This window comes from Lampetra planeri, chromosome 16, assembly GCF_965212315.1.
Source record: "Lampetra planeri chromosome 16, kcLamPlan1.2.h2, whole genome shotgun sequence".
Classification (NCBI taxonomy): domain Eukaryota; kingdom Metazoa; phylum Chordata; class Hyperoartia; order Petromyzontiformes; family Petromyzontidae; genus Lampetra; species Lampetra planeri.
This window is the reverse complement of record NC_136122.1, coordinates 10,408,103-10,434,758: the sequence shown is the minus strand read 5'-3', so window position 1 is coordinate 10,434,758 and position 26,656 is coordinate 10,408,103. Positions and strand designations below refer to the sequence as shown.

Here is a 26,656-nt window from a genome sequence, read left to right as displayed (position 1 = left end):
GTCCCTTCTGTCCTACCAGAAGGGTTATTGGGTACACGGTAGGTCTAACTTGTGATAGGATGAAGTGTGGCTACTACCACCTCTTCAAAGATGTCTGACGAGTGTGAAGAGTAGGCCAAGATAGCCTCAAGAGGCGTTTTCTCTCGAGTGGAGGCCCTTTCGTCATCAGTGGCATGAATAAGCAATTGCAGGGCTGCACATTTACCTTGCAGTGTCAACATACTAAATGCATCACCAAGATGCTGTGCAGGGGCAGTCGTATAAACATTACGGCAAAAAAAATCGACAATAAAAAGAAACAGCAAAAGCACGTTGGGCAAATTGATTTCTTTTAAACGATTGTGTACTCAAAATGTTTTTCAAATATCGTGTTGTCAAAGAGAGATGATGCAACCAAGGTCGCCCTTGCAAGAGAGGCGATGTTTTTCACGTGTCTCGATGGGTTTATTTCATCTCCTGGTTGACTATGAGGGAGCCTCGATCATTAAGGGGCTGAGCGACCAGTGGCGTGTGTGACACAGACAGCCTGGCCCCACACGGACGGCAAATTGTACCGTAGCGCGTAACGATTGAGGTAATGACATTTCTAATTTATGCAACCGGGGAAACCGCTATAACGAGACGGGTGACAATCAGGACAGGAGGTGGAAGGGCAACTAGGTGGCACGATTGGGGCTAATGCTGTTAGGAACCTCAACTAGTCGAACGGCGGTGCACAGAAGGAAGCTTCAAGATTTTGTTGCGTCAGCCGCTCTAAATTCAAATTGTCGAGTTTGGCCGAGTGGCTCACTGGGGATTATACTCTGCCGATGTGAGATGTGAGAGCATTATGCCAGAGACCCCCCCCCCCCCCCGCTGAGATCCGGCGATCGAATCTGGGCAGCCACTCGTGATTAAAACCCGGTTGTCAAGTCGAGAGAGTTAATGGCCTCGGCACGGTCACCGGTATCCGCACGAAAAAAAATCTCTACGGGTGTCAGGTGCGGGGCGGGGGGTCCATCCTCCCGTGTGCCGTGCGGGACTCTGATGGCTTTGGAAGTTCCAAAAGTGCAATTGAGCTGAAATTGGTCATAAAAAAAAGAAACACTCCACCAGTTCTGTTGGCCGTGACAGCCGTGGCATGCAAGTTGCTATGGTTACATTGGCAGCTAATGGGTTTCCATTAAGAAGTAGCTCGACGTATTGGAGTCAACAGAACAGGGGGTTAAAGGTGCAGCGCTGCAATCGCCTGCTCGTGCCACTGCTGGCGGAATTGCTTCCGCGAGAGTGAGAGCTAGAGAGCTCCTCTAGAGATCATTTAGCCGACTGTGTGATGCTTGACGAACGTCTTGGAAGAGGTGGGAGTTAGTCAATCGCCTTGCCAATTGGCTAATTGCCGGTGTATCCTTTTATGCTGCTGGGCAGTCAAGAGGCGGGGTGGGGGGTGTGGTTAAGAAACCCGCGCCGTTGTTTGAACTGCCGCACCGGAAGATCGAACCACCACCTCTGGATGACAAGAAATTGTTGGCCACCATTACGCCATAGAAGCGTCATTGAACGAACCACTTTTCTAAGAGAATTCTGTTTGACAGCCGTTCTTGGAATCGTGTACTCTGCTTTGTGCATCGGGTTTTTTTTCTTGCAATAGCATCCTGATGGTGTACGTGTAGCGCCCGTTTGTCAATCCGCTACCTGGATGAGGGCCTCGCCACGCCGTTACGGGCCTTCCCGGGCTATTTGACCCTACTTCACCGTCCTGGCAAATTTTTTTTTATGAACTTTTTTTCCTGGAGAGAGGAATAAAAAAAAAACTTAAAGTAAAAAAAAAGTGGAACCGATTTAGCACGGTTGGCTACGTACGGTGCGAAAGAATTTCGATACAAACCAGCAGCCGGCGATGTGTGTGCTGTGGCAGTGAGTAGAATATTGGCTGGAGGAGCAAGGTGTCAGTGGGTGGAAGTTGATTGTCGGCCTGCAGAGTGTGGCGACAGAGTGTGTCTTTCTCCCGTACCACTCTGCCCTAGGCAATGGGTTGAGGGGCATTGAATTACCTCTTCAGTTAACGTTTCAAGAAATCCCCTTGGAAACGTGGATAAAATGAAACTGTTGCAGGGTAAGCTGTGGTACGTGTTTTAAAACGTGTTTTTTTTAATAGTCATTCTGTACATTGCAGCTGTAAAATGAAATGGATTGTGACTCACAGCTCATGAAATTCACACTTGTTTCTTTGCTCAGAAAATACGAACCCATTTCGTTAAGATTATCAGACAGGCTTAAACATTGTCGATGGATATCGGCATAAACCAGGGCATACGGTGGTTTATAAGACCCTCTGGAAAATAAGACGCACCCAAAATTTGTGCCCGGTGTCAATAAAGCTATACAAATCTGGTAATGAAGACAACGATCTTCCTTATAGCCTTAACAGACTGGAGGGGCAAGTGCTGTTAGCGAGCACCTATGAAGGCCGGCACGGCACACGAGAGGGTGGGTGGCCGGCACCGTGCCCAACCGCCTTTGTCTCCCTAGTGGCGATGTTTACACACTGCACCAGGAACTCATTTGATGCTGAACCGACCTAGGGGAGGCCCAGGACCAGGTCGTAATCGTCGCTGGTGTTGGTCCGTGAGTGGGAATCAAACTCGTTTTGCCATGCTCATAGTGCAGTGCGCTAGGCACTACACCACCGCTCTCCCATAAATCTGGTAACCTACACACACACCTACAGGACTATAAGATGCACCCCAACGTTTTTATTTAAAATTCCGTGGAAAAAAAAGTATGTCATAATCCGGAGAATACGGTAACCTTTGTTGTTAATTTATAAATACGGGGAATGTATGAACTGTGCACTTTCATTATGGAGTGCTAAATAAAACATGGAAAATATGACACTTTAAATAACGCGTGAATAAAATATAGCCTCTGTATGTAATGCAGTGTTTCATTAAAACAATTATTCATCATTTAATTAGATGCAATTGCCGCATTTCACATTTACATTCTGGGTAAACGATGCGGGATGGTTTTGCTAAGTGGTGCTGAAGGCAACACTGAAATGTCTCACAAAATCAGTTTTCAATGCTCTCCTATATTTTATTTGCTAAATGAGGATTTGCATATAATGTGAACTACGTCTTTTCATAGACCTGACTGGCTCACAGCAGACACATCAATATTGTTTACATTTGAAATGGCATGAATGCAATAGTCGAAGCCCACGGAATGGTGGCGAGTTCATCTTTAATCGCAAACTGCCAACTTTTACCGAAGAGATTTCACTGTAATTATTTGGACTGCAAAGTAGGAGTGACAATAATAATAATAATTCTAGATTTTAAGCTTTCGTGACTGCAAGGATTCATATTCTTAGTTTTTTTCGGTAAAGTCACGTAGGTAAAAAATTTAAATTAATCAAAGTAAAATAAAATTTAAATAAAATAAAAATCACGACGTTTCGGAGGCAACACAAGCTTCCGTCTTCAGGTGGAACCGTCACAGCACGCTTGCTGTATCAAGTATCAAGTAAATGAGAGATTCCAAGAGATACTACCCCGTATATATATACTAATAATAATGCTAATTAATGATCTAGGAAGGACTCATTGAGTCTTAAGATTCGTTTTCTGGAGGGCCTTGCATTGGAATGTTTGGCCAATTCCATGAATGAGCCGTTTGGCTTCATGTAGGAGGCCACCACAGGAACGACTTGCCCACAAATGATAGCTCACCGAAGTGGCCGCTTATAACGTGAACATTTATAGTAGCCAAATACTCCAAAAACGCATGTTTCTAAATGCGGAGGGAGAAACCGGAAGACCCGGAGAAAAATCCACGGGCATCATGGTTGGGTTCGAACCCACGAACCCCCTGTATACCAGGCGAGATAGTTAACATCTCGCCACCATGGCATGCTGCATATGAGGGGGAATGACACTCCACACTCATGTCTCTGAGCCTCCTCGCAGTCCCACACCTACAACACCTTGCAAGCCCTGGTAGTTATCCAGCTCAGCACTTGCTCAACACTGCTTAGCATTCCTTGATATGTTTAAATCAAATATGTGGATTTTGAGATAAAAAAAACTTTTGATAAATGAGACAGTTAAATGCGTCATACTAATCCAATAGTACGTCCATTCCTTGTAATGTGATGCACATTTGTATGTTTAATGACCTTGCAAGAGTGAATTGGCAACTTAGAAAAATGTAATAGACAATCATGATTTATTTCCCCATGCGTGTATTTTTATCATCATTTATCTGGCTTATTCTAATTTTCCTGGCCCTTGCTGTATAAGTGATCACTGCCATACGACTAATAAAACAATTCCTTAAACAAATCACCGTGAAGATTATGTATTGCAGGCATCAAGTCTGCATTAACCACACACATTTGTGTCAAAACATGCAAACAAACATGCTCTGATAAATTTTGACTTAAAACTTTCGTGACTGCAGCAATTCATATGCTATGGTTCTTTCGGTAAAGTCACGTAGATAGACAAAATAATAACAATAAAAGAATACAAATAAAGTGAATAAAAATAATAAAAATATCACGACGTTTCGATCGCAAAACAAGCGGTCGTCATCATCAGGAACTAATGACGACGTCATCAGGAACTGATGACGACCACTTGTGTTGTTTATTTTCATTTTTTTTTATTGTTATTATTTGTTTATTTTCATTTATATGTTTATTGTTATTATTTTTTCTATTTACGTGACTTTACCGAAAGAAACATAGAATATGCTCTGATAATATATGCATTGTCTTTGCAACTGATTGGCCTACACCCAGAGACAGCCTTCTGTATGGCCTTGTCTCACCAGTGTTAGGCCAGAGAATGCCAACAGGCTAACAGTAAGTATAAAGGCATTTGCAAGTCTCAAATCATTAATAGCTCAGGTTGAGCAGTTACTGCCTTTGCCAGAAAGGGTAAAGCCTATTCCACCCTTTTCATCATTTATATACTGGCATTAAATGTCCCATAGATAGCGTGACAAATTCAAAGTATAGTCTTCTGTATATATTATAACCCCCTCATTGAGGCATCACATTCCTCTTGTGCAGGTCAGGCATTTGCTTGCGGTGGTTGCTGGACCCTTTCGGCACGTATTGGAGAACTAATTGCACCACCGTGCCTCGCTTCCCTTATCTTGTTTTACGTCCCCTCCCGCCCGCCCCGCTCCACTCTCAATCTCTCCTCCTACTCCTCACCATTCCCCCCTCTCCTTGTGCACAATCCACCGTTTCTGCTCCTTTTTCCCTACATGCCCCCTTGCACTGGAGCAAACTTCCCTTCCACATTATGGCAGAAGCACTCTCCCTGTCGAGTTTCCGCTCCTCCCTCAAGACCCACCTCTACTCCCTGGCTCATCTTTCCCTACATCCCTAGGCACCCCCGTAATTTCCATACCCACTAAACCTCCCTCCCCATACCCCCATCCCTATGCACCATATCACCTTTAGCTACGCTCATTGTACCTACCACTTATAACCCTTGTAACACGCCTTGGATAAAAGCGCTGTATAAATATAAGATAAGACAAAAACATTTGTTGCGTCTACTTCCCCCGGAAGGTGGCGGCAATGATCAGCCAATTTGTCTGCAGCGGCGACTGACATTTCCCTAACAATAATGTATAAAGCAATTACGCGCATTCCCTTCCCCGCGGTTCTCATTTAAGCGCCGTTTGACAAGCACATCTGCCGTGTCAGAACGCGCGATGGCAAAAAAATTGTTCGTTAGCGCCGAGCATTTCCAGGAGTGTGAACGGAATACCCGGTTCGATATCTCAGAACTGAAAAAAGCTAATTTCCGATGTGCGTGTTATTTCTTTGGTCGTTTTCCTTTTTTTCCACGCCCTCGCGTTCAGCTGCCTTATTTTTTTAAAGGGCTTCATTTGAAATGGGGGTTGCCGTGTGATGGCCGTCAACATCTTGGACCTTAAGATCAAGTTGCCCCGGATTCACCCAATTTCGTGGGGCCGTGGAAACTGTTGCGGCATACTCTTAGGTTTTTTCGGTAAAGTCACGTAGGTAAAAAATAAAATAAATGAAAACAACTAAATTAAATCACGACGTTTCGGGCGCAACGCAAGCGTCCTTCTTCAGGTGGGGACAACATAGCGAAAGCACAACCGCTTCACACTTAAGCGGTTGTGCTTTAATTGAGTTGTTTTCATTTATTTTATTTTTGACCTACGTGACTTTGCGACAGTTGAGCCTCCTCCGTGGCTCCGATGAGCGACCACGACGCATGATAAAAAAAGCTGTCGCAGGTTCCTCTCAGGCTACTCGGGTCAAGAAAGGGCAGTGCAGCAAAATCAAGTGGAGTACTGTACTATGCTCCAACATCTTTGCTCCCTCTGCCTTTAGCAACCAGCACTGAACAGCATGGGGGAAGCATGGTCAAATAACCCCCATAACAGTGTGTGTGTGTGTGGGGGGGAGGCTCATCCAGCAGTGGATTTACACAAAAATGCTGTACCTGCACACGTTAGGGTACCTTCGTTTGAAGCGTGCTTTTGTATGTTATCTTGACAGCAGCCATGCTGCTCAACAATAATCGACGGAGCATTCGGCATTAAATGTGTGCAATTTTAAAGCAACGCGTTTATGTAATGGAAAGCAGATGGTGTGTGCAACCTTTAATGTAAATTAACATATCGAATTGAGCTTTGTCTCCACCTGTGCTTCAGGCGCAGATAATGTTTTACTGTGCATTCTGGAGCATTTATCAGCGATGCAGTTACTAAAAATATACAGGATGACCTAAAAATCAGGATACGTAGGGTTATTTCATATATTGTAACAAATTTGTATTGTTTATTCTATAAGTTAATATTTTATCTGTTATTATGAATATCCATTTTTATTCTTCCCATATGATCACTTCAAGTCTGTCGCTGACAAAACTCGACCAAGAACCCCGAATCAAAGAATCGAGATAGCAACATGATTGATGATTGTCCAAAGATGTGATCTTAAACAAAAAGCCCATGTTAATTTCGGCTGCTGAAGCCTATAATTCATGCGTGCATTAATTGCATGCAATCGTGCAATGGAAGTCGGTTTGTTAAAATAAATGAAATAGCCCAATGCATGCTGGCTTTTGGGCCACCCTCAGGCAGAAGCCTGCCAAGTGCCGCCTTCTCCTGATGTCGGCAACTCACCGCGTCGCGGGCTCACCGTCTGGAGAAACCGCCGTGGCTGAGTTTCATCGGTGGTGTTGCTGCCCCCCAGCCCAGCCCCCACCCCCCCCCCCCCCGGGGGGCTCTCAGCAGAATATATTTCTGGGCAGGGCACCTCCTGCGCCCCCCAACCCACCCACCCAACCCATTCTTTCGATTCATGAAATCCTAGTCGGTTGACAGAAGAAATATCGACGAGGTACAGATGTAGGGACACGAGAGGAGGAATGTAAACAAAGACAAGAGATGTTAGTGTCACGAGAAAACAAGAGATGAGGTACAGAGATGGAGCGGTGGGTGTTAATAGAAATTTCAAGTGACGTTTTTTCTTTTACAGAGCAATATTTCATTACGTTAATTAGGGTTTTAAATTGAAGCTGGTAATTGATGCACACCAATGTTTTTTTGATTAATCCGGTGCCCACCCCCACCATCACCCCCCCCTGCCCCCGAGCTAAACCGGCATCCAAATCTTTTGCTCGGTTTTGTTTAGTGGTCGCGTTGATTTTTTTTCTTTCTCCGGGTCTTCCGCTTTTCTCCCCTCCACATTTGGAAACGTGCATTGAGATATTTTTGATTATTTTGGTGCTATAAATGTCCAAATGATGGGCCACTTTGTTGTTGAGCCATCATTCGTGGCCAGGTCGCTTCTGAAAAATTAAGTTAGCACCTCAGTGGGCTTTGCCTGGTAGGATGGGGATGCAACTTAATTTGGAGCTTTCGTGACTGCAGGAATTACTCTTTGGTTCTTTCGGTAAAGTCACGTATAAAGAGAAAATAATAAATGAAATAATACCATACGACGTTTCGATTGCAACACAAGCAATCATCATCAGGTACAAATGAAAGAGAAAACAAACCTAGTAGACTTAGAAATATAAAGCAATACAACACAAAGAGTCGGCTAACATAACAGTAAACACCCTACCTGCTTGATAACATTCTTCCAAAGATTGCTACATTTGAGAGAGAGACAAAACATAGACACGGAGACACATAGACAGACACATAAGCAGAGAGAGACACACACAGAGACACACAGAGAGAGACACACACATAGGCACACAGAGAAACAACGCCTCTGTGTCGAGGCCTTAAATAGAGAGAGAGGGGGGCATTATATTTCTAAGTTTACTATGTTTGTTTTCTCTTTCATTTGTACCTGATGATGATTGCTTGTGTTGCAATCGAAACGTCATATGCTATTATTTAATTTATTATGTTCTCTTTCTACGTGACTTTACCGAAAGTACCAAAGAGTAGGATGGGGATGGTTGAGTTTTGTTTGTATTCGTTTGGGTGATTTGTTTGCATATCTTGTACTTCACACTACCATCATGGTTTTTTTTTGCACTGTTTGTTGCTGTAACGTTCTTACCTGCCCCTACTGGACATCTATGAAAACCAGCTGCATGGCTCATCGGATTCTGATTCTGATTTCATTCTTCATGGCGCCGTCGGGGGTGGCTGGCAACGTGAGGGTGCGTGCGACTGTAAATGACCATCGCTCTTGTCTACTTGCCCGCCCAGGCAACATGCTGAGGCTGAAGATGTTCCATAAAGACCGGGGCTCCTGGATGGTCATGTTCTTCACCTCCATCATGCTCCTCTTCTTCTTCTCACACATCTACAACCTCCTGCTGACGTTCTCTCCCAACATGACGTGAGTATAAGGGTTGCTACCTCCTGCACAAACAAAAAATAAACACCGCCGAATATGCCGAAGGAGACCTCGTCCACTCTGTCCGGAGGTGATGATTCAAACAACCCACCCGCCGCTCGCGGCTAATTCTATGAATTGCCGCGATTCGGGGTTGCGAATCAATTGAAGTATCGATTCGTCGTTTTTTTTGGTAAAGTCACGTAGGTAAAAAATAAAATAAATGAAAACAACTCAATTAAATCACGACGTTTCGGGTGCAACACACGCATCCTTCTTCAGGTGGGGACAAACGCAGCGAAAGTACAACCGCTTAAGTGTGAAGCGCTTAAGTGTGAAGCGCGTTGTCCCCATCTGAAGAAGGACGCTTGTGTTGCGCCCGAAACGTCGTGATTTAATTTAGTTGTTTTCATTTATTTTATTTTATTTTTACCTACGTGACTTTACCGAAAAAACCAAAGAGTATGAATCATTGCAGTCACGAAAGCTTCAAATCTAGAATTATCGATTCGTTTTCACTGTCTCATATTGCCGTTTGTCTTGTTTATTTGTTCGAGTCGAGTTTTTAGCACTTTTAGTTTTTACTCCATTGGCCTAAACGTATGATTATCGGATAATTACGTGCAATTTTCATAACTCGTAAAGCAATAATACCTCGCTCTCCGTGACGGCACAAAAGTGTCGTCATCAAAATAATTGGTGTGAGAATAACAAATAAATGCATGTACACGCGCCCACCATCGTTGCTCTGGCACCTGGCCCAAATGTTCTCATCGCTGCCCTCCCTCCACCGGGGCTCCTGCTGGGGATGAATTAATTACCGCACAAAGACGGTTCACTGCGCCGAGACACAGACAAGTGCCCGCGCACAGACAAAATTGCATTCACGTTTTTTTTTATGGGTGCCACGAACGCATGCAGCACGACTCCACATCACGCTTGGATGACACGCGACACGCTGTCTCAGGGAACCCTTGTCCGCGAACGTGTGTATACGTATGCGTGAACATGCACGCACGATGTGTCTACGTACGGTGTTTTAGCCAATCCACTGCTGGATGACGGCCTCCCCCACACGCGCCTTTGCGAGGCCATGGCGGTAATCCGAGCACGCTTCACCGCGCTGGGCTGTGCCGCTCAGCGAAGTCGGTGAACAAAGACTCGGAAGCATAGAGGCGCACGGAGCAACAATGGATTTTGATTCACTGCCCTCTACTGATTTAAAGCTTTCGTGACTGCAGAGATTCATCTTCTTGGTTCTTTCGGTAAAGTCACATAGAAGGGAAATAATAAAATAATAAAAATACAACATAATAAAATAATTCTCACGACGTTTCTGCCACAACGCAAGCAGCCGTCTTCAGGTGAAGAACAGGTCTGTCGGAAAGACAGCGTCTGACGGAAAGACAGGTCTGTCTTTCCGACAGACCTGTTCTTCACCTGAGGACGGCTGCTTGCGTTGTGGCCGAAACGTCGTGAGAATTATTTTATTATGTTTTATTTTTATTATTTTATTATTTCCCTTCTACGTGACTTTACCGAAAGAACCAAGAAGATGCCCTCTACTGCTCACCACATGGCCCCCACAGCCGCGTGGACACGTATTTGTACGTGGAGGGTCGCCCATGCCAAGCACTGTGCACGCTTCCGTGATCGGACGAGGCCGGGCAGATTTGTCACGTGGCAGAATATTTCATGTGGTTGAGTGACTGGATGAAATGCAATGAATAAACACCTGAACTGCCAACACAGCGGTTTAGCTCGGGCTTGGGAGGTATTTGTTTTGGCCGACAGAGGTCCCGTTATGAACTCTGCGATTTTGCGTGCTCACGAGATATTTTTGGGGGACTGTTTTCGTTTTGTCCTACCCTATCGTGCGGCATCTTCATAATACGAATAATCAATATTCTTTTTCAAGAGCTCAGGCTATTGTATTTGACTTTCGCTCGCAGCAGATATTTCCTTTTGAAATCGTGCACATCTGAGAGCTCCCGGTGTAAAGCTGCTTACGGAAGATCAGAGGACTTTTGAAGTAGCTGTCTTTGTCCATCTCATAAAGCAGCGCTTTGTTCAACAGCAAAGCTCATTATCTTTGAAGAATCTTCTAAATGATTCCATTAAATTGCACGCGTGCTCGCGCCGGTGACAATCGCATCTGAAACTAGGTCACCTTGCCTCTTTCCGAGACGCGCCACGCTCGTGCGCTGAAGGGTTTTTCACGGCAAGTACTTTTCAATGTTGATCAAATTTGCATGAACCCACGGAATGAATCTTTTATTAGGGAAAATCCTCCCACGCTCTCTCCTCGTGGGCCGCATGCGAGCAAGCGTGTTGGCAGTGCGGCGCCGTCCGTGTCCTCGGTTTCATCTTGGTCATGGGACGAATGATAACTCAATCTTCAATGGCTTCTTTACCTTTAAAGCCTCGGAGTGCTTATTCTGGAGCGCAGAAAATGCACAACGCTGCACCGAAACCTACTCCGCAGAAGGTTCTGAAAGGCACGATTGTGACCGAAGCCATTGGTCCTCCCATGTTTTCATGATACCACTCCAGTGTATAATGCATACGACCATGACTTTTCTCTCGTTTTTTTTTTTTTACCAGGCTGCACTCGGTTTATTTCCATATGATGAGTCACACATGTATGCATGTATGTTGAACTTCCTTCGCACCATACATAGTAATTCGTGTTAATCGGAGATGCGGGGGAAGAACAACAAATTGAACACAAAAGCAGTTCTAAATGAATTAGTTTTCAATCTAGATTTAAAAGTGCATAGCTTCAGTGGTTTTCTGATATCAGAAGGGAGAGCGTTCCAAATGGCCGTAGAAGCACATCTGAAAGTGCGCGATGCGGTGCCCATCTTTGTTTGATGGTTTGCCAAAAGCCGCCGCTGCTACTGCTGCTGCGAGGATGACCACCGCAGTTCGTGTGATGATGTTTTAAGCGCCTTGACGAGATCAAGGTATTATGGTTCGTTTTGTGGAAGCACTTTGTGTGTAATGAGTGTGACAAGAATTACCGTCCACTTACTGTGGTTACCATGTTTGAAAACGTATGGTACATTTTACAATTGGTGTATTTAAATTCGAAGTGGGAGTACAAGTTGGTATGAAATTTGATGGCATACTGCCGGAACGTGTTTTTTTTTTCGGTGTGGATAAGGATAATGAATGGCTATATATATAGGCGTATCTGCCACGTGCAAATTATATTTCACGCAGCTTCCCATTTATTTGAGAATCCCATTTTTTCGTGTAAGGTGAAGTGACATCTTTTGCACAACGAGTAAAAACTGAAATGCATGCAGACAGGTGGTGAGAGAAGATAGGCCGGCGAATGTAAATGGTTTTGTTCCATCTACTTTGCGATGCAATTGAAAGTTTAATTATCACAGTGGCAGGTTAAATAGATGCGATTTTTTTCCCCCCGGTTTCCAATTATGATTCCATCAGATCCTGCCACAATTGCCTACCTAAAAAATACATATTTGACGGCATACTGCCGAAATGTTTTTCATTACAAACGTTGTCAAGAAATAGATGAGCGACAGATGAAACCCATGAAATCCTTTTTTTTTTAAAATTGCGTCCGCCAACGGCGCTATTAGACACCGCCATCAAACAGGTGAAGATCCCGTGCTCACGCAGAGCGGGTCACTTCCCCCACTAGCTCACTTCTTCGCCAGTCATCCTTTTTTTAAAACTCGCGATGCTTTTCATATCCGGCCCCGCAGTGCCTCTGCCGCCACCTCCTCCTTTGTTTTCAGTGTGCTTGGCGAGGTTCAGAGCGCTGACTGCTGTGTAATTGCTGTCACGACTGCGCGCTAGTGTGGTTGCAACTATTAAACTTGCGACGCGCGGGGACCGGTTCCCAGCGGAGCAGTACACTTTAAAGTCGCTCTGTCTCCTCTGAGTGGGTGTAGAGTTTTGGCATCCCCCGCCTGCCTGGTTTTTGGGACACCGATGTAATTCAGCAACGCAGCACATTGCGCAGCCTTAAGTAGTTTCAGAGCGACGGGCTCTGGCAAATGTTTACGGCCGCGTATCGTATCAACGCATGGCTTAATTTGTAGTGAAATATTTTCCAGGGCCCACTAAGCCCCCCCCTATCTCCCCCCACCCCCCAACCCATCCCCCCTCTCCCCCCACTGGTATGGCAGGGAATATTTTCTGGAGCTCAGGCCTGGAATAGCAAATTTTTGTAATTACGTCTTGAATTTATCTTATTGTTAAGTAGATTTTCTGATCAAAACGAGCATTTGTCTTCATTTACAAGCCTGGGACGGTGGTGAACCTTCCACATTCCTGCGTCAAGGGGCAAATGTATTCATAGGACAACCAATGTTGACTTGCCCACAAAGTGGTGCTTAGTTTTTATTAACCCCAGAGGGATGATGATGTTCCTAAATTAATCCCCAACCGTAAATTTTACTTGCAACCCTTCTGAACGCGATCCGCTTGCTCTACCGCTGAGCCATCTGACTTGTTGTATATACATGAGGCATATTATAAAGAATGCATTTATTGATTTATCAATATAAAAATTATCGTTTTCCTTACCTGTGCGCAAATATGTGCATGTCATATAGTACATTTTATATTGAGTGAACAAACCCACACGGACGAGACACACAACAACAAAAAACGAGAAACGTTACAAAGGAAATTATATAAAATTGTGCAAAAAATAATTTTTTTTTTATAAATAACCCACTATTGAACTAAATCACAACCATGATTCACAACAAGTCCCCAAATCTCTGCGGGGCTGAATTGTTACAGAGTTGTCGTGCGTACATGACATGCTATACTGCACAAATATTACTCTTAGGTTCTTTCGGTTTGCTTTACACAAGGCCACATTATTGATTTACGCAAACCTGCAGCATTCAAATGCACAGTGCTTACTAATCTCAACAAAGTGTGCATTAGTCATGAATCACGTGACCGTTGTGCAACAGTCGTGGGCACACACTCTGTGAGAATGTCTTCAAACAATGAGTGGCAAACAGTTACTCACCAGTGACTCACGGTCTACCCGTACCCGTACCAGGCCGCACCAGGGTCGCAAACGGGTACCCGTACCCGTACCCGGCCGGGTACGGGTAGCCGGGTATCAGGTAGGGTACGGGTATCGGGTACCCGGTTGCGACCTCTGGTTCACCTTTGGAGTCGGTTGGCTGCATCCTCAAGCTGGCCTTCACAATGGCATGGCCAAGCAGCTGATGCTTGGCTGCAAGGTCATTGTAATGTTGACCGCTGTTCAGGGCCCTGCACTGCTCGCTCTTGTTTTTCTTCGCTTGCTTAAATAGTTTTTTTCAATGCAGTCCACTGTCATTTTTATTTTACTTTTCAATCTCTTCCGTGTCGTTAGTGCCTCCCTCGACACTTGTACCTGACCATATTCCATCACAATAGTTTTATGCTTTTTCAACCGTTGTCTACTTATCATTGTTTTCCAATAACCTTGGTTATGGTGGAGCTTTATGCCAAAATTGGTGGGCGATGTCAAGGAGAATATTATTCCTAACGAGGCTGGAAGCTGGGGTAAATATTCGCACTGAGGTTTGTCAAAAATGTCCTAAATGTTTAATGTTTAATAAACACTGCATACCCAGGTGAGAACAGCGGAGTGCTTTAGGCATATTCATAAAAAATAGCATTGTACTATACCACACACACAAAAGCATTTGATAATTTATTTATTCCTGACATTGTAGATATGGCTTTGCAATACATTGTACACGTACATCTCGGTTGCATAAATCCACCGCTGAATAAGGGCATCTCCCAGCACTTTTGCCGACTAAATTTTAACGTCCTTTAATTTTTTTGTTGCCTCCGAACAATTAACACCCATCCAAGGGGTGTCAGCGCTCCTCCCGAGAGCACTCTGCCTGATGGGCGCTCGTTCACTCATCGAAACAGCCGCGGCGAATGCACCTTTTCTCACCCCGACTGGCCGCGATGCTCACGTTGACGGACGCCGTCCGTGACGGACAGGACGGCCGGTAGCGCAAGCGAGCGCCGGCCAGAAGCGACGGACGGGCTGGCGGGAGGGCAGGCGGGCGGGCGGTCGCGCGCCTGCAATGACAGCCGCGTCGTTCCGCGGGCCTCGACGGTGACGTGCGGGCTCCGTTTTCTCTGCCCGCGTGCCAGGGAATACATCGTGAGCGATTACATGGGGCTGAAGAATGAAAACTTCATGAGAGGAGCCGCCCTGGGAACGTGGATGGGAGACTCCGTGACGGCTTGGATGGTGAGTGCTGCTTCCCAACGGACAAGTTGATCCGCTCCACAGGTGGATCTTCTCCGACGTGCTTTCAAGGTCGTGCCAAATGTCGCTCGGCGCGATGTCCGACGTTTCGCTCCGCGCGCTGCTGAGGGCTGCTTGCCGCCATGTGCGTAGAAGCTCCCCGGTTCTTTTCTATTCAGTTGCTGAAGATGCTCCGAGCACATGGAGAGGAAAGTCAGACGCTACTCATCGTCGGTGCATGCCACTGCGTAGGTCTTCACGGTTGTGAACCTACGTCGTAGCATTTCCGTAGGTGGTTTCCTTTCCTTATTCGGATCCCAACACGAGATCCCGCTGAGTTGCAATAATCCCTATAGCCAGCGGGACCTGGGTGAGCATACATGTGAATTAGTGTTGAAGTATCGATATTACTGGTAGGAACCTCCTGGCTACACCAGCCCACAGGGGATTATTGTGTGCGTCCGTCCGTCTTGCATCCAAAAATGGGAGGGGTGGGGCTGGGTGGGGCTGGGTGGAGAGGGGAGGGTGGGGAGGGGCTGGGTGGGGAAGGTGGGGAGGGGCTGCGTGGGGAGGGGAGGGTGGGGCTGGGTGGGGGTGGGAGGGGAGGGGCTGGTCACCCCGTGGTGCCCTTATAAAACTCAACGTTTAACCTACTCACGCCGGCTTGTGCCCGCCCTTACAGTTGGCCATATTTGTGGAATACACCACGCCGCTGTTGACCCTGGCCATTGACCGAGCAACCCAACGTTCCTACCAGCTCCCTCCGCAGGAATGTGTTGATATGTGCACACAAATAATTGCAGTGCAACTCACTTATTCACAACGCCGACAGACGAGAAAAACATCGGCAGGAGCATGTCAACCCCGTTTTGAAAGCCCAAAAAAAATGGATCATGTCTTCTCAAGTTCTTAAACGTACCCTCCGTTTTTCTGTACCAGAGTGCACGTTACGTATAGAACTCTATCTTCATGCAACTTCACAAGAAAAAAAATAACAACATCAACAACAATTCCCTGTTTATTCGGCTTCAGTCTTTGCCACAGGTGAAGTGGAGGAGTGTTGTAGTCAAGGTTATGTGATTGTTAAGTTACTCACCCCCACCCCCACGCCCCAGTTTGTTTTACTGTCCTTACGATAGCCGCTTAATCGCTGTACCAGGACTGACATGGCTCTCAGGAATGGTCTCTGGCTACAATAACTCACCCAGGATTGCTTTTGGGGTAAAAAAAAAAAATCAGAGGCCAAGGTCGGAGTGCTTTGTCGTCAGCGCGCCATCGCTACGAATTCTCACCTGAAGCATCTCGTCAACCGATTCGCCAGTTTTCACGGATGGCGATGTCTCACCCTGGAATTGTTCTTCGTGTCAGAAGGTTAAAGCTCGCGATGAATGTGTCTAAGAGAGGCCAGTCACAGAGATTCTGAGAACATTATTGTCTCGAGTGCCATGTGACCAAATCACCCACCATAAATGCGGCCTATCTTTTCGGGTTTTAAAATCTAAGCGTAATTGAGCCCAGTTTAGTACTTGGAAAGGAGATCATGATGGCTTGTCAGGGGTTGTAGGCGTGAGGCTGTGAGGTGGCCTTGAGATGGCCGTGTTGAGTGCCACCTCCTCGTACGTGTGGGTTTTATCCAGGCACCGTAGTTTTCTCACACGGTGGCGAGATGTTAACTACCTCGCCTAGTAAACAGGAGGTCGTGGGTTCGATCCTGACCCCGACGCCTGTATATTTGGAATTTGCATGTTCTCCACGTGGTCCCGTGGATTTTTTTCTGGGTTCTCCGGTTTTTCCCTCAATATTTAGAAACATGTTTCGAGTATTTGGCTGCTATACATTTCCACGTGATAAGCCACTTGGTTGAGCTATCATTTGTAGCCAGGTTGCTTCTGAAAAAGAGGACGAAGTAGCTCAGTGGGCTTTACCTGGTAAAATAAAATAAAATTTAGTTTTCGTTTTAAATACTCAATAATTTAATTGGCCAGGCATCTGAAAACAACCATTCTGAAATAGTGGCTTGAGACTTAATGGGGCTTTCCTCGATCAATAATTGGCACGATCGTGATTTTAAATGCGTTCGTGATGTATTACCGTAGCCTAACCAATGTTGTGTTGTTTGAAAATACCCTATCAGAGTCAGGAAAGGGTTGTCATTGCAATCATCGTGCAGATGGGCCAAAACAGATCTTAAGACTTTTTTTTAACATTCGTACACATACTGTGAAGAGGGTTCTGCCTCACCAATCACAATTCAAACAAAAGGGGCCACATTTGTTTCGTCAGCAGCTTTTGTTGAAGTTGGCAAAACTCTGGCCCGATATTAAACTTGCCTGAGTCTCACCAAGCAAGATGTGGGCCAATTAAGACAATTTGGCTGGGCTACCTGCAAACTTATTTTCTTGATTATGTTGGTGCCATCAATGTCCAAGTGATGGGCCACTTTGTTGAGCTATCATTTGTGGCCAGGTCATGTCTGAAAAATAAGTTGATACCTTTAGTGGGCTTTGCTTGGTAGGATGGGGATGGTTTATTTTTATTTGTATGTGTTCAGGTTGATTTGTTTACCTTGTAGTTTTCACTACCATCGTATTTCTGTACTGTTTGGTGTTGCAACATTTTTACCCACCCCTACTGGACATCTGTGAAAAAGAGCTTCATAGCTCATCGGATTCCTCCAGTATAATATTCTTATTCTGATCTGACACCATGGAGTCTAACAGTTTAGTTCAGAAACATTCTATAAAACCCACAAAGATGGCACTTCATAATTTTTGTTTCATTTATTTGTTTCATTTAGTTATTCCTTCGTTATTTATCGTGGAAGTTATTTCGGCCGTGACAAGCTCAGGGTTTTAATTTAAATTTTTTACCTACGTGCCTTTACCGAAAAAACCTAAGAATATGAATCCTTGCAGTCACGAAAGCTTTAAATCTAGAATTTACCGGAGCTACTGCGGCCTGAAAATGAATACAAATGTGTGCTTGTAAAGTCATCCCGCGTGTGCGTGTGTGTCGCGGCTAGCTCACTGCGCTATGAATCTGGCAGCCAGAGTTCGATTCACGCTCACGTCCAATACCAGTGACGATTATCTGAACCGGTGCTGGGCCTCCCCTACGTTGACTCAGCCTCAAGTGAGTGCCTGGTGTAATGGTTGAACATGTCCACGAGGGAGACAAAGGCGGCCAGGCTTGGTGCCAACCGGCCACCACTTTGTGTGCTGTTCCAGCCTTAATTAGGTGCTCACTAAACAGCACTTGACTCAACAGTCTGTTAAGGCCATATGGGGGATCTTTGTCCTTGATGCTTTACCGCTCACATGGTTTCCTGGACCTGCCCTTGGGCCTTCCCCCACAGGTCACCGATATGATGCTTCAGGACACTAAGTACCCTGCCTGGGCAAAGTCGCTCCGCTGCTTTTGGAGGAGAGGGAACAACAGAATCGTCGTGTTCTGGTGAGACGACCATCATTTATTCATGCATTCATTCAACGCAACGCTGCCGTGGTGCGGCGGTTCGTGCACCGGACTTGCGACCCAGAGGTCGACGGTTGCGAATTGCCGGCAGGGGGTCGAAGCAATGGGGCGAGTGTTTCATGTCCCCCGCCCCTGTCCGCCCAGGAATATAAATGGGTCAATCGGCAGGTTAGGTGTGGTGGGGTAAAGTGTGGAAGAGTCGGTTAAGATCCCCTTTGTGAGGGGCTGTCCAGGGAGAGCTCACTCGTGGAGGCATTTCTGCCAGCACTGGCATGAGCAGGTAATTGCAAGGGCTGCACCTTTATAATCTCCCTCCATCACTAATTCACGCCGCATTAAGTGTGTGCGAAATGTACCGCGCCCTTTTTAATCCCACGACCGGATGAGGAGACCTCCCTGCCCCGTGCAGTAGATGTGATGGCAGGTGGACTTCTCCACGAATATGCCTGGTGCCTGATGAAGCTCGTTGTAATTACTGGCGAAACGTCGAACTCACATCGTAAATGTTGTGGCTTTGCTCTCCAACACACCGGTGTGCTGCACTGGTAAGGAATTGGCACGTTCTGTTTACGTGACAAACCTCACTAATTGGCTGTGTCGGGTGGTGGCCCGGTTTAAAGACACATTTATATATTTACGCGATCTAACCCAAAAGAAACGTGTATTATGGATGATATTGGTCGCAAAATCCTACTACATGTTAAACTGGGTTTCTTTTTGTGCCACTGCTGTTGCTCTACGCCCCCGTGTGTGCCGTTCCCGTTCTGTTGTAATGAGCACCGATGCCGACTTTATTGAGGGTGATATTTGCCGCGCGAAATAAAGATTGAGAGCGGGCTTATTTTTGGCGATCTGGTCATGATTGCAAACTGCAAACGTTGCCTTCCAACGCATCACCCTGAATGTGCCGAATCGTGTCGCATCACGGAAGCGAAGCAGAGTTTGGAGACTGGTTGGTGCTTTGATATGGAGACTTCCTGGGAATACCCTGTCCTGTAAGTTTGCACTGCACAGTGGCCACGAAATGACAGTACAGCAATTGATTCTTGAATCTATCCGTTTGGATCTTTGTCTTTAGGTACCACAGTTAATTCCCACATTCCAATCGCCCATTCACGTAACCGGTCAAACATCCCATTGCAGGGGCTTCATAAAAAAAACTGTTTCGATACTAAATTAACCTCTTCCTGTTTGTCTTGGTGTGTGTCTTTGTGAGTGTCTCTCTCTGCATGTTGTCTGCCTATGTTGTTTCCGTGTCTGTGTTTCATTGATGTGTGTCACGCTCGGTGTGTCTTTGTGTGTGTCTCTCTCTGCATGTGGTTTCTGCCTGTGTTGTTTCCGTGTCTGTGTTTTATCATTCATTCTTACCTGATGATGGTTGCTTGTGTTGCAACCGAAACGTCGTATTCTATTATTATTTGATTTGATTTTCTACGTGACTTTACCGAAATAACCAAACAGTAACTCTACAGGGTAAATAAAGGGCATTTTAAATTCTTGATATGACCATATGTGGATAACATAATAACAAAGAGATAACCGAAACGAGTGTGGATGTAGGGAGAATGACAACCATAGTTTATTGTGTCACTGGGTAATACTCAGGCACGCCTAGTAGGTGTCACATAAGCTATCTAATCTCATACAAAGACTACCAAGGATAGGTATTATCGCCACTCTACTCTGTATTATGTTTTTTTTTCAGCCCTTGTCAATTCCCCACTATATGAAGGCCTCCCCATGCTGTGTCAGTCAAGGGGCTCGTTTGACCGTACTTCACCACGCTGGTCAATAACTGGTTGGTGAAGTTGGGTGGGGAGTCCCAGGACCGTTTCCGATATCACTCGCCACCGATGTGTCCTTAAACGGAACGCAGATCGCTGGATGCCACCCACTGCACCCATATTGTAATTATAATCAAGTAAATTATTACAATTGTAATGGTAATGAATGCCATCGATTCTAATTTATTTTGAACGGTCATATTTTTTTCATTTCAAAAAATGTTTCTTTATGAAAAGGAAAAATGTGTATAGAGACACCCTGTTAAATCATATCAAGGTTCTACGGTGTGTCTTTGTAGATAAATATATCAGTGGAAGCCCTTCATTTTGAATAGCAAGTGCCTGATGGAGACACAGGGTGGCAGGGATCGTAAACATCGATAGCAGGCAGCACTGCGCGCCGCTCGTCCGATGCATCTCAGTCGTTTGAAGATCTGGTCATTACATCACACACGTCGATACTTTACATTTCAATCGCACGGAGACACGCGCCTAGAATTCCTCGAGTCGTCTTGCCGGCTTAGAAATCCTGCAACTCCTCTCCGACAGGTTGCGGCATCGGGAATCCCACAGCGATTCTCTTGCCACGAAGCAATAAGCCGGCGGTGATTGAGTTGCGGTGCATTTGTACACTTGGCACAAAAGCGTTGTCGTCATGCGCCGTCTATCGATATGAAAAGATAAAACCCAAGAAGGTTTCTCCGAAATTGCAAAGACGCTTTTGATTTTCAAAAAAGGAGCCGTTCACTGGGATATTTTAGTCAAGAGAGTGTAGCCCACAAAGGAGTGTACAGTAGCCATACGCAGGGATGTCTTTTATCATTACTTATTAAACTCGCATCTCATGTGCAATTTGCTTGTCGCGAGAGCCGGCGCGTTTATATTGCAGGGAGCAAGAATCAGCATTTTGAAATGGGAAGTTTCGACAGTTCGTGGCACGGAGAAGAGAAAAAAAAACGAAAAAAACCCCTCACTACCATTCCACCGTGGCGGTGCAGTGATGCACATTTTGCGATGTTTGTAGTTATTTTGACACGTCCCCTATTTTCATTTTCGAGCCGTACATTCGCTTATAAACGGTGGCCGCGCTGTAATCCGACGGGGCGTTGCAGATGGGGTTTATTGGCCTGGTGAGGCTGCCATAAATACAGGGCTTGCATGTGCTTGCTGCTCGTGGATTAATTGGCAGTTAGTGTAGTGCTACCTAATTTATGCGTAGTATATGTATATGTAGTGGGGACGGTGGAGCAGTAGTTCACGTGCCGCGTGATGGACCCATCAGTGGATTGACAGGGATGCTGTAAATTATTATTTGGTATCATCATTACACATGGTGACAAAGAAGGCCAGATGGATAAGGCACATTGTTTATTTATTTCCAGTCAAAGCTAAAACATCCCACTGTTATTATGTATTCATTTACCAGTTATTTTTATCTGTGTGTGTGTGTAATAGGAAAGATTAAGTGACAACGTGGTTTTTCCATAATACAGTAAAACCTTGGATTGCGAGTAACTTGGTCTGCGAGTGTTTTGCAAGAATAGCAATTTTTTTGAATAAATATTAATTTGATAAACGAGCGAGGTCTTGCAATACGAGTAGTACGCGTATACGCTTTGTCTGCCGAGCGTCACGTGATCACAACTGATATACGAGTGCTTTTGGATTACAAACACGTTTCCGGAACGAATTATGCTCGCAATCCAAGGTTTGACTGTACAGTTTTTTTTGCGTTACATTACGCCACCTGTCGTCTTTAGCCTGATGAAGCTAGTTGTAATTACTGGCGAAACGTCGTACTCAGATTGTGAATGGCTGTGTCGGGTGGTGGCGTGTTTAACGACACATTTATTTATTTACACAATCTAAACCAAAAAAACCTGTATTATGGATGATATTTGTCGCGAAAGCCTCCGTGTTAAACAATGTGGTTTTTGCAATGTGCTCCGAACGTGGTTTTCCATGAGTTCAATTCCCAGCCAACATTAGTGACGAGTGATATCTCAACCAGCCCTGATCACCCCAACCAGCTTTAACCAGTGTAGGGAAGTATGGCTAAACATCCCCTATGACCATCATAGCATGGGGAGGCCTTCATCTAGCAACGGATTGACAAATGGGCAACAGAATAGTTAGCATTTTATATTTAGCATATAAGACACAAAGTCCCATTCGCATAGTCCACGCACAGTATCCCACATGGCTCACAAAGGTGCCGTTCAGCACGGGCAAGTCACAAACGATTCGATCGAGATAGAGCCCATGGCTTTACCCCTGAGATACGCACGCGTAGAATTTCTCAAAGGCATATCCAATAGACACATCCAATATTGGAATATGTACACACAATTGAATATGCTGTTGGATTTATTGCACGGATACATCTCAAGCGCATTTCACGTTGACATATTCTCCATGCTACGTGCCCTCCAGGGAGCCGGGTCTATCTTGTAGCCCACGGGCAAGCCATCTCTGAAGGTAACCTGTGTCCGGCTCTATGTGACCTTGTCCCACATGAAAAGGATTCAGATCTCATTCTTTTATTTCTAGGACAGTTTCATTATTGCCAACTCTTAGAAGCTAAATTACTCTTTAGTCCAGAGGATTTTCGGGCAGATTCGTGCATGGCTTGTAGCGTCAACAAGGCAGCAGATAACAGCATATTTGTGTTTCATATGAGCGGAGAAATTGAATCTTCCCAGAGCTGAAATTGCTTCCAGCTTTGTTTCCATGTTTCACCCTGAGCCGGTGATTTCTAGGAGATAATGTTGTCCATTTCAGCTTTATGACCTGTCAGGTCCGCTTGCGCCTGCTAGGCACTGATCCCAATGGGGGCCTCGGAACGATCGGGGAAAACAGCCCTGAACGGAATGGGGGCGCGGTTCACGGGGGGTCACTGCCGTCCACCCTCCCTCCCTGCCTCCCTATTTTCCGCACGGCACGGCACGGCTGGCAGCACCTTTGGGTTTATATTCTCAGGTTTTTTCGGTAAAGTCACCAGGTAGGTAAAAAATGTAAATTAATAAAAGTTAAATTAAACAAAATAAAAAATCACGACGTTTCGGAAGCAACACAAGCCTCCGTCTTCAGGTGGAACCGTCACAGCCACGACAGCTGTATCAAGTACTTGAAGACGGAGGCTTGTGTTGCTTCCAAAACGTCGTGATTTTTTTTTATTTGCCTACGTGACTTTACCGAAAAAACCTAAGAATATGAATCCTTGCAGTCACGAAAGCTTCAAATCTAGAACTTTTGGGTTTGATAAAAAAAACGTTCGCGCACGGTCAGAAGGCGCGGATGGATGAGGGGTGGGGGGGGGGGCGTCGACATCTCTTTCACGAAGTATTGTTTGACCCTTGTGCTTCATGCAAATAGTTCCTTGAATGTAATGCCGGGTCGTGCATGTAAATTGCGGTACGCTTTGAATTTTTTTTTTTTTTAGAACGTAATTGGGTGTTTTATTTTTCGAGAAGAGTTATTATTTAGGCGGATGATAACGTGTGTTTTTTCTCTCTCTCTTTACGACTGAACTGATGTGCAAACATAATTCAATTTGGCGATTGCATATAAAACGCTACTTAATGCGCCAATTGAGCTATGTAAATAATGTCATCACTTTTATTATTAATAGCATATGATGAAAGTCGTTTCCGCGACCAAATCACCAGGAATCTGCCCCGACCTTGTCAGACCTAGGAAGCTAAGCAGGCTTAAGCCTGGATTGTGCTTTGCTTGAGTGACCCAGCATGCACAAGCAGGTTGCCATCGTGCTGTGGTGCCACTTGCTGAGCAGTTGAGGTCAGTGAAGCGAAATTATGTATTATTAAACAACATATGGTGATGCTACAGCTACGTACTGTACTTCCATGCTCCAACGTTGATGCTCCCCACCTACACGAAGCCGCCACTGACCATCGTGGTCGAGGGAGGCCCTCATCCAGCAGTGGAGTGACCAGGAAGTGCCGAGCGAGTTCCGCCGGTTTGAATGCGGTCAACGTTGGACGCCTTTAAAGCGTGACCCCTCACCCGAAGCCGGTGTATTTATAGAAGGCGTTGCAGCAAAAACGCCGTGTAAAGAGAATCGCGTTGGACAGCGTTGCAGTGAATTCTTACAAGGGCTCTGTTTGATGACAACAACTGGCCCTGGCTCGGGTCACCTTTGGCCCTCATGCACAAGCACAAACGTGTTCACTTGTATGTCATCAATTTGCCCATGGGCTGTTGTTAACACACACGCACGGCGCGTACGATGCCACGACGCGTTATACGGTGTACACGGGTGCGTGTCCAGATGTTTATATGGGGGGTTTGGTAAAAAAAGATACACGGCTTCAGATTACTCCGATTGAATATAACAGGAACATTGAAAATAATAGAAGGCTTTGTGTTGTTGTATATATGTATACACACACACACGTAGTCTTACGTTGTCACTGAGATGAAAGGAATGTCTTGATGTTTCGGCCTTCATCACGAAATATGACCGATGTAACTTTTCTGCCTGTTTGTGGTGTGGTTTGGACAGAGGCTAGTTTGAGGGAGATCAAACAGCAGGTGACCTCTGGAATGCAGGTGCATTGTACTCGCCATTACACTACAGCAAGGTTTAGCTAATGGGATTGATTTTGACAATTTTTGGGTCACTTCCTCATATCTAAACATCGGCTTGCAACAAATACGGGGCCGATCCATTTGCAGACGTCCCTGCTAAAACGAGAGCGAAAAAATTGGCAGCTCTCCGGTGCAAGAGAATGGATCCGTCGCTTTCACAATATCCAATCAGTTCTTGAGAAGATGCGTCATTAGAAATGAGTGGGGTATCTACAAATGGATCGCGCCGTAGGGTGAATTTTCCACCGCTTTTGGCTCGCCCTTCTTATCTGCGACGTGGTTCGGATGATAGGAAGAATGTGGCACAGGGAGAACGTGAACCCGGAGAAGAGGGGTGTCCCTGTATTTCCAGCGGGGTTCACAGCGCCGCACCTTTTTAACCACCTTCCAATTGAATTTCCACCGCCTACCGTTATTTAACCCGACGTTTGGGTAATAGCGTGCTGCATGATTCATTTACAAATGCACGGGCTTTAAAACTAAGCTATTTCTTTTATTTTACCAGGTCAGGTCCACTGAGCTATATATATGTTTTTTTTCGGAAGCGACCTGGCCACAAATTGCCACTCAACGAAGCGGCTTACCACTTGGAAATTTAAAGCAGACAAATTCGCTGAACACACGTTGATTCTAAATGTGGAGGGGAAAACCCCGGAGGAACCAGAACAAAATCAACGCGACCACGAGGAGAAATAAACAGGCAAATAAGCTTAATGGGTCATTGTCGCTCTATTTAGTCAATAACACTACCTGAATATAAACAATTCATAATAGGTGGCGTTTTGGGGCAATTGCACTTTTCTTAATGGCACGTGGCATATATGCACATTGCGTATGCACATACCAGCTCATGCCTTAAGAAAGTTTGCATATTGTATATTAGGGGTGGGGCAATGGTTGATTCATTGATTAATGTTGACTCTTAACGTCACTATATATTCATAGAATTGCATTTGTTAGAATCCATATTGTTTAATTGGCATATGCAATGTGTTGAAGCTACCCTTGCAGCCACTAGAGGCAATACCGTTTAAAAAACCAATTTCTTTGGGTTTCCCAGCATCGGCAGCAAGGGAATATTTAGTGGGACACGGGTGCTGAGTGGTCGACACAACGTGCAGGATGGCGGGGAGTAGGCTACTGCACACAACAACGAGCAGAGCTCCGGGAGGCTAAAGTGCAGAAATTTGGCAGTGGGTGGCACAGCTGGTGCATCTCTGCCTGTCATCTCAGGTAGTCAACCCATGGCACCTGGACTCCTGTCAGCGAGCCTTTCGACACTTCATGTGGCCTCAAAGTGCACCTGGCCTGGCACAGGCGTCATGGTGACGTCACCACCGCTTAGTGGTGACTACGGGGAAGACGTGAAGCCCACATTGTGAGAGACTGCAAGAAGCGCATCCCAGATTGTCAGTTTCCCTCTCTGTGGAGGTGCGAGATTTATCGGAAGGAAGAGAGCGATGGTGCGAGAGGGTTGGGAACACACCGGCGCGGCCGATGCAATGGGAACAACGAGATGACTGAGCCTGAGCCAATACAACCGTGCAGTGCAGGGAAAGTTTTTATTTAGCTCACTCTGTCTGTTCTTCTTCTTGGTTCTTTCGGTAATGAAAGTTCATTATGACGCTGTCTTTCCGACAGACCTGTTCAGCGTCTGAATGACGCTGTCTTTCTGACAGCCCTGTTCTT

At 45.6% G+C, this 26,656-nt stretch overlaps 1 protein-coding gene across 1 annotated transcript in view; it reads left to right on the top strand.

The window, feature by feature from the left end:
• The window catches only part of TMEM117 (transmembrane protein 117), a 57,966-nt gene that overhangs the window by 18,846 nt on the left and 12,464 nt on the right, over positions 1-26,656 (top strand). The window contains exons 4-6 of the mRNA XM_078601539.1: positions 8,710-8,842; positions 15,002-15,101; positions 18,454-18,551. Coding sequence (XP_078457665.1) covers positions 8,710-8,842; positions 15,002-15,101; positions 18,454-18,551 — 331 coding nt within the window. The remainder of the gene's footprint in view (positions 1-8,709; positions 8,843-15,001; positions 15,102-18,453; positions 18,552-26,656) is intronic.